At 42.0% G+C, this 8065-nt stretch overlaps 1 protein-coding gene across 3 annotated transcripts in view; it reads right to left on the bottom strand.

Moving 5' to 3' along the window:
* The window catches only part of PYGM (glycogen phosphorylase, muscle associated), a 111410-nt gene that overhangs the window by 39872 nt on the left and 63473 nt on the right, over positions 1 to 8065 (bottom strand). For all 3 annotated transcript variants that reach the window (XM_056527442.1, XM_056527441.1, XM_056527440.1), the window contains exons 8-9: positions 6180 to 6323; positions 5990 to 6082 (exon numbers count right to left, since the gene is read on the bottom strand). In XM_056527442.1, the coding sequence (XP_056383417.1) occupies positions 5990 to 6082; positions 6180 to 6323 (237 nt within the window). The remainder of the gene's footprint in view (positions 1 to 5989; positions 6083 to 6179; positions 6324 to 8065) is intronic.

Raw genomic sequence — 8065 nt, forward strand, 5'->3', positions numbered from 1 at the left:
ACCCCTTTAAAGAAGCGATAGAGAACACGTGACAATAGTGACCGGACAGCAAAGGAAGAAAGAAATATATAAATGATATATAGTACTTTAAAGGGGTTCTCCGTCGGAAAACAAATTCTTTCAAATCAACTGGCTCCAGAAAGTTATACAGATTTGTAAATTATTTCTATTTAAAAATCTTAATTCTTCCAGTACTTATCAGCTGCTGTATGCTCCAGAGGAAGTAGTGTAGTTCTTTCTGTTCTGACCACAGTGCTCTCTGCTGACACCTCTGTCCGTGTCAGGGTAGATGCAAATCCCCAGAGCAAACCTCTCCTCCTCTGGACAGTTCCTGAAATGGACAGAGGTGGCAGCAGAGAGCACTGTGGTCAGACTGGAAAGAACTACACAACTTCCCTAGCATACAGCAGCTGTTAAGTACTGGAAGGGTTAAGATTTTTAAATAGAAGTAATTTTCAAATTTCTTTAACCTCTTCAGGAAGCAGGGTGTACAGGTACGCCCGTGGGAATTCCGGTCCCCGCCACTAGCCAGTCGGGGACCGGACAAGGATGCCTGCTGAGATGATTCAATTGTGCTGAGTCAATTGTGACTGGCGATCTGCGGCGATTCCGGGTCATACGGGTCTCCGGTGACCCAGTGACCCGGAAAATAAGGGGGATCGGGAGTGTCCAAGACACCCCTGATCCCCCTGAAAGGATAGAAATAATTTACAAATCCGTATAACTTTCTTGCACCAACTGATTTGAAAACCTTTTTTTTTATTTTACTAGAGTACCTAGGATTCCAATGAGATTTTTGCCCTGTGATTTTTTTTGGCTTAAAAACACCAGAAAAACTGCCATAGTTTTTCCCTGCTTTTTGGCGTTTTTTTATTGGCGTTTTTTCTTGTTTTTTTACCTTTGTGTGGAATTTGCCTTTTTTTTGCCCCTTTGGTGTTTTTTGTACAAAATTAGTTAGGTACCAAAAAAAAAAAAAAATGCAATAGGGATGTAAAAATGTTTATTTAATTTTTTTTTATAATTACATTTTAATACATTTTTTTTATAAAGTGTGTGTTTAACTTTTTTTTTTCTCTTTTTTATTTTTTATGTAGTACTCCCAGCATGGAACACACTGTTCCATGATGGGAGTAGTAGTACCTGTTATAATAGACATATCACCCCGGGTGTCAGTCTGACACCCGATGCGATCGTCCATAATATAGCAGAGAGGTGGAGAGGCTCTATACAGCTCTCGCATCTCTGCTCTGTACACCGGCCAGTGATTTGAATAGAACATCACTCATTCATATTTCCCACCCAGAGTGGGGATTGGCCGGATGGTTGCAGCCAATCACAGCTCTCAGAGGGAAATATGAATGAGTGAGTGGCCGGAGTACAGAGCAGAGATGCGAGCACTGTATAGAGCCGCTCCACATCTCTGCTATATTATGGACGATCACATCGGGTGTCAGACTGACACCCGGGGCGATATGTCTATTATAACAGGTACTACTACTCGCAACATGGAGCACACTCTGCTTCATGCTGGGAGCTGTAGTACCTGCATTAATAGACAGATCGCAGCGAGTGTAATTTCTGACACCTGCTGCGATCTGTCTATCAATGCAGGTACTACAGCTCCCAGCATGGAGCAGAGTGTGCTCCATGTTGGGAGCTGTAGTACATGCAGGAAAGAACAGATCACAGCAGGTATCACTACTGACATCCACTGTGATCCTCCTGTATAATGTATAGATGCAGCAGGCCGCTCTTCTATGGTCCCCTGCGCTGATGTGTGTATATATACACCTATTCGTATTTCCCACAGAGCTGTGATTGGCTGGAACCATCTGGCCAATCACAGCTCTCTGCGGAAAATATGAATATGTGTATATATACAGCAGTGCAGGGGACCATAGAAGAGCAGCTGGCCGTATCCATACATTATGCAGGACGATCACAACGGGTGATCTGTCTATTAGTACAGGTACTACTACTCCCATCATGGAACAGTGTGTTCCATTCTGGGAGAAGTACTACCTAAAAAATTTTGAAAAAAAAGTGAAAAACACACACACACACACTACATTTTTATTATTGTCGGCTAAATTTTTAGTGCTTTACCCGCTCACATAAATTGATCCCTGTTTAAAAATTAATAAAAATTTCGTAATAAAAAAGATAAATTTCGTTAAATTTCTTTCCTTCACTACTGTATCTTTTTTATTATTTTTAATGGTACCCTACGAAATTTTTATAAAAAGGGTATCTCCATCACTTTTTTTGGGATCGCTAAAGTCCAAAAAAGAATAAAAAATGCCAGAAAAAATGCCAAACTAGGTTTTGTCGGGCATTTTGAAGATCCAGCCTCTGAGCCCAAAAATGCTGAAAAACGCCAAAAGGATAAAAAAAAAAAGTCAAACTGAAAAACGCCAAGTGGATCTGCCATTTTGCAGGTTACTATTGACTTGCAGCTAACATCTGGATGCAGCGTTTTTTCGGTTAAAAAAAAAAACGTTATGCGGGAAAACTGCAGTTTTATAATGGCGTTTTTGCTATAAAAAAAACCTCAGTGGGATTCCAGCCTAATGAACAGTATGGCTCCACAGCAGCATGGGATTGCCCGTAAATTGTGGTAAAGTTGCGACATGGGTGCAGCCACAATGGTTTCCTATGATTAAAAAAAAATGGTGGCCAACAACTGACCATGGTGGGATTCTTACACTTGTTGAGCAACTTCTTTTTCCACAGTGAAATACTGGACTTATGTGTGAGCTGAGATAACATCATTTTACCACAACTCACCGATGAAGAAATGTCACATGGAGCTCTAAAATAATCTGTCTGATCATCTGCTATATAGAAACCCTGTATAAACGGTGCCCTATAAACTGTATAACCTGTGCCCCATTCACTGTATAACTGGTGCCCTATAAACTGTATAACCTGTGCCCTATAAACTGTATAACCTGTGCCCTATTCACTGTATAACCAGTGCCCTATTCACTGTATAACCTGTGCCCTATTCACTGTATAACCGGTGCCCTATAAACTGTATAACCTGTGCCCCATTCACTATATAACCTGTGCCCCATTCACTGTATAACCTGTGCCCTATTCACTATATAACCTGTGCCCTATTCACTATATAACCTGTGCCCTATTCACTATATAACCTGTGCCCAATTCACTGTATAACCTGTGCCCCATTCACTGTATAACCTGTGCCGTATAAACTGTACAACCGGTGCCCTATAAACTGTATAACCTGTGCCCTATTCACTGTATAACCTGTGCCCCATTCACTGTATAACCTGTGCCCCATTCACTATATAACCTGTGCCCCATTCACTGTATAACCTGTGCCCTATAAACTGTATAACCTGTGCCCTATAAACTGTATAATCGGTGCCCTATAAACTGTATAATCTGTGCCCTATAAATTGTATAATCTGTGCCCTATAAACTGTATAATCTGTGCCCTATTCACTGTATAACCTGGACCCTGTTCACTGTATATCCTGTGCCCTATAAACTGTATAACCTGTGCCCTATAAACTGTATAACCTGTGTCCCATTCACTGTATAACCTGTGCCCTATTCACTGTATAACCTGTGCCCTATTCACTGTATAACCTGTGCCCTATTCACTGTATAACCTGTGCCCTATTCACTGTATAACCTGTGCCCTATTCACTGTATAACCTGTGCCCTATTCACTGTATAACCTGTGCCCTATTCACTGAATAACCGGTGCCCTATAAACTCTATAACCTGTGCCCTATTCACTGTATAACCGGTGCCCTATTCACTGTATAACCTGTGCCCCATTCAATGACTAGCAATAGAAGTAGACCCGGCACTCACCAATGATGCTCAAATAAGGTGAAGTTTATTCACATGAAGACTATAACAGGACTCGTTTCGGCAGTACGGTGCCTTTCTTTGCTCAGCAGAGGGAGGCAAAGTACTGCCAAAACGCATCCTGTTATACTCTTCATGTAAATAAGCTTTACCTTATTTCAGCATCATTGGTGAGTGCCGGGTCTATTTCTATTGCTTGCTATACTCCTTTGCCACGAGCACCACCCCTGTATATGGAGTGCTGACCACCATACTTACCATTAAATGACTAACAGAAAGATAGCAGGTCAACTACAGGCAACTCTGTTTAGTTATTGCCCCTTCTAATTCCTGATTTTAAGATTGTCGTAGAAACATGAACTGCAGATTCTAATATATAAACACGATCTTTATCCCATCCCAAATTCCATAAAGGGCACCATCACTGACCGCTGACTTTTTTATGGGCTGTGGTCTATTTAATATGATATTCCACTTCAGTCTAAAGAGGGGCCATTAATCCCGATCTCCAGCCAAGAATTGGGTAAATTAACGAGCCCTTGTTCTTGGCAATGATCTAGAGTTTGGCCCCAAACTAACTTGCCCTGTCTGATTTCTAATAGTGAAATAAGGGCTTTTGCTGTAGTTCTTGTGGTAGTTTTTAATTCTTTTTTTTTTTTTTTTTGAGCCAAAGCCAGGAGTGGATTTGAACAGAATAAGAAATGAAAGGAAAGCCTTAAACTTCTCCTTTCTGCTGGATCAATTTTTTTGGTTCAAAAAACAGAATTAAAACCTGCAGCAGCAACTTTTCCGAAAATACTGTGGAAGTCTACACACATCTATAGCATTTTTGTTCGGGGGTTTCTCTAAAGTTCTCCATAGGAGAACATAGACTTGCATTGAGTGGGCGGGGCGTGATGTAATGAGGGGGCGGGGCTATGACATCACGAGAACCCTGCACCAGTGTTCGGAACAGTTTGTTCCAAACGCCTAGATTTAACATTCTAATTTGCAGAATGATGCAGGATTCTTTTTTTTTATTATAATATATTATATTTCTTTTAGGCCATAACATAACAAAATGTTAAAAAGTGAAATGGACTGAAGACATTATGAATGCATTGTGCATGAAAATAAACTGCACACAAACATATGGCAAGCTCGCAGCAGAAGATTTTTATGAAGAAGTAGCATCGACTTACTGTATATACTCGAGTATTAGCCGTTCCAAATATAAGCAAAGGCCCCTAATTTACCCGAAAAATCCGGGAAAACCTATTGACTCGATTATAAGCCTAGGGTGGGAAATACATTATCCCGCCCTCCCCCCAACCCCCCCCCCCCCATTAGTCCCCCCCGGTCATCATCCCGCTCCCCTCTGTCATCATCCCGACTCCCACTGTCATCATCCAGACCCCCCCTCATCCCCCCTGTCATCATCCAGACCCCCTCATCCCCCCCATCATACAGTTCCCCTCCTCATAACCCCCCCTGTCACCATACAGACCCCCCCCCCCTCTCTTGTTGTCTACTCACCTCCCCAGTTGCAGCTCTGTCGCTCCTTCCCTAGCAGCCGTCCAACGTCGCTGCATTGACCGCCTGACTTATAGTGGGGAGGGTGAGCCGGTTCGAGCCATCCATCTTGACCGAGAGGCCCTCTTCTCCGCTGCGGGCTGGCACCGGACTAGTGACGCTGCATTGACGCCGCCGCGTAGGGACGCCCCTGACGTCACGGACGTCTGCTGCGCACGGACGTCCCTGCACGGCGGTGTCAATGCAGTGTCACTAGTCCATGGCCGGCCCGGAGCAGAGAAGAGGGTCTCCTGGTCAAGATGGACGGCTCAGACCGGCTCACCCTCCCCACTGGAAGTCGGACGGTCCCTGCAGGATAGATGGACGATGATGGACGGCCCGGCCTATCCCCTCACCACCCCCACCGGTATGCCTGCGTTTAGTTTTTTTCCCCCATCACTCAAGTATAAGCTGAAGGGGATGTTTTCGGCACGAAAAATGGTGCTGAAAAACTCGAGTATATACAGTAATATCTTGGCTATATAATTTGTCTCTGTGCCCATAGATATGTAAGGGCTGATGAATACCACCGAGTAAAGTAAAGGACAAAGGTGGATTAAATGACGCGTAATCACACACAATCTTCCATTACCTTATCCCAGTCCATTTTCTCAATATCCACAAATATTCTCATCAGTTCAGGGATAGCCAGAGATGGGTGAGTGTCATTGAGTTGTATGGCCACCTAAAATAAAAGAAAATTCAAATTTTGTCAACAAAAAAAAAAAACCAAAAAATTGGGGATTAATTGAGAAGACAAATACAGGAGTAGAGAAGGTTACCTTATCAGGAAATGCATCAAAGGATGTGCGGACTGCATCCCGGCACCCAAACTTAGAGGATTTGAAGCGTCTGATAATATCTTGAAGAGTAGCAGCCACAACAAAATATTCCTGTTTTAGACGTAATTCTTTACCTTCGAAGAACTAGAGAAAAGAGCATAAAAAAAAAGATATAATTCAGAAAAATCTTTTCACAAGCAAATGTGCAATCTAAATGTCAATCCAATCCTTGACATATATGTGCAGATAATGTGCAGGTCGATGACACCAAATAAATACGGATCAGACATGACAAGACATGAGTTATGTGGTCTGAATAAAAGGTTAAAGTAGTACTCCGCTGCTCAGCGATTGGAACAAACTGTTCCGAATGCTGGAGCCGGCAGCTCGGGACATCATAGCCCCGCCCCCTCGTGATGTCACGCCCTTGTCATGCCCCCTCCCATAGATTTGCATTGAGGGGGCAGGCGTGATGTAATGAGGGGGCGGGCTATGAAATCACGAGAACCCGGCGCCAGAGTTCGGAACAGTTTGTTCCAAACGCCTAGCAGCGGAGTACCCCTTTAAGCTGCCAAAAATCTCAATTTCAAATTTCCTATAGTGGTGAATCTGCAAATATTAGGCCACAGCTTGTGCAATAAAAAGGTAAAATCCACTGTCAGGGACCCCACAGGTTATCCCACGCCACGAGGGCTGGACCAGGGGGGGATGGCTATATAGGTTATGTTGGTTTGTATTCCCACAGGACTTTCTATGATTTAGCGTTGTATTAGATGACAATTGGTGTGTTCTGAAAATATGGTGCAGAGTACCACCAGAAACACTATAGTAGAGGTACAAACAGTTCCTCTTTACTTGGCTCCAAATGTTTATAATATAGCAGTCTTTGGCAATACATGTTTCCAAAAACACAGCTATAAATTACTAATGAAGGGGATGCTTTTTATGTATTATGGTAATGTAAACACAGGACCCTACTCATTATCTCTCTCTCAGAAGAAATGTTTTTAAATCAACTAATGACAAAAATTTAACCCTTTAAGGACGCAGCTCATTTTCACCTTAAGAACGCAGACCTTTTTTGGAATTCTGACCACTGTCACTTTATATATTAATAACTCTGGGATACTTTTACCTTTCATTCTGATTCAGAGAATGTTTTTTCGTGACATATTCTACTTTAATGTAGTGGTAACCTTTCGTCGTTAATGGCATCCTTTCTTGGTGAAAAATCCCAAAATGTCATGAAAACTTTGAAAATTTAGAATTTTTTCTAATTTTGAAACTCTCTGCTTGTAAGGAAAATGGATATGCCAAATAAATTATATATTGATTCACATATACAATATGTCTACTTTATGTTTGCATCATAAAGTTGACATGTTTTTTCTTTTGGAAGACATCAGAGGGCTTCAAAGTATAGCAGCAATTTTCCAATTTTTCACAAATTTCAAATTCTGAATTTTTCAGGGATCAGTTCAGTTTGAAGTGGATTTGAGGGGCTTTAATGTTAGAAATACCCCATAATTGACCCCATTATAAAAACTGTACCCCTCAAAGTTTTTTTGCGTTTATGTCAGAACCGCTGTAAAATCAGCCACCCCTGTGCAAATAACCAATTTAGGTCTCAAACATACATTGTGCGCTCTCACTCCTGAGCCTTGTTGTGCATCCGCAGAGCATTTTACGCCCACATATGGGATATTTCTGTACTCAGGAGAAATTGCGTTACAAATTTTGGGGGCCTTTTTTTCCCTTTTACCTCATGAAAAGTATGGGTCAACACCAGCATGTTAGTGTAAACATTTTAATTTTTTTTACACTAACAGGATGGTGTACACCCCAACTTTTCCTTTTCATAAGGGGTAAAAACAAAGTAATTGCTC

This window comes from Hyla sarda, chromosome 6, assembly GCF_029499605.1.
Source record: "Hyla sarda isolate aHylSar1 chromosome 6, aHylSar1.hap1, whole genome shotgun sequence".
Classification (NCBI taxonomy): domain Eukaryota; kingdom Metazoa; phylum Chordata; class Amphibia; order Anura; family Hylidae; genus Hyla; species Hyla sarda.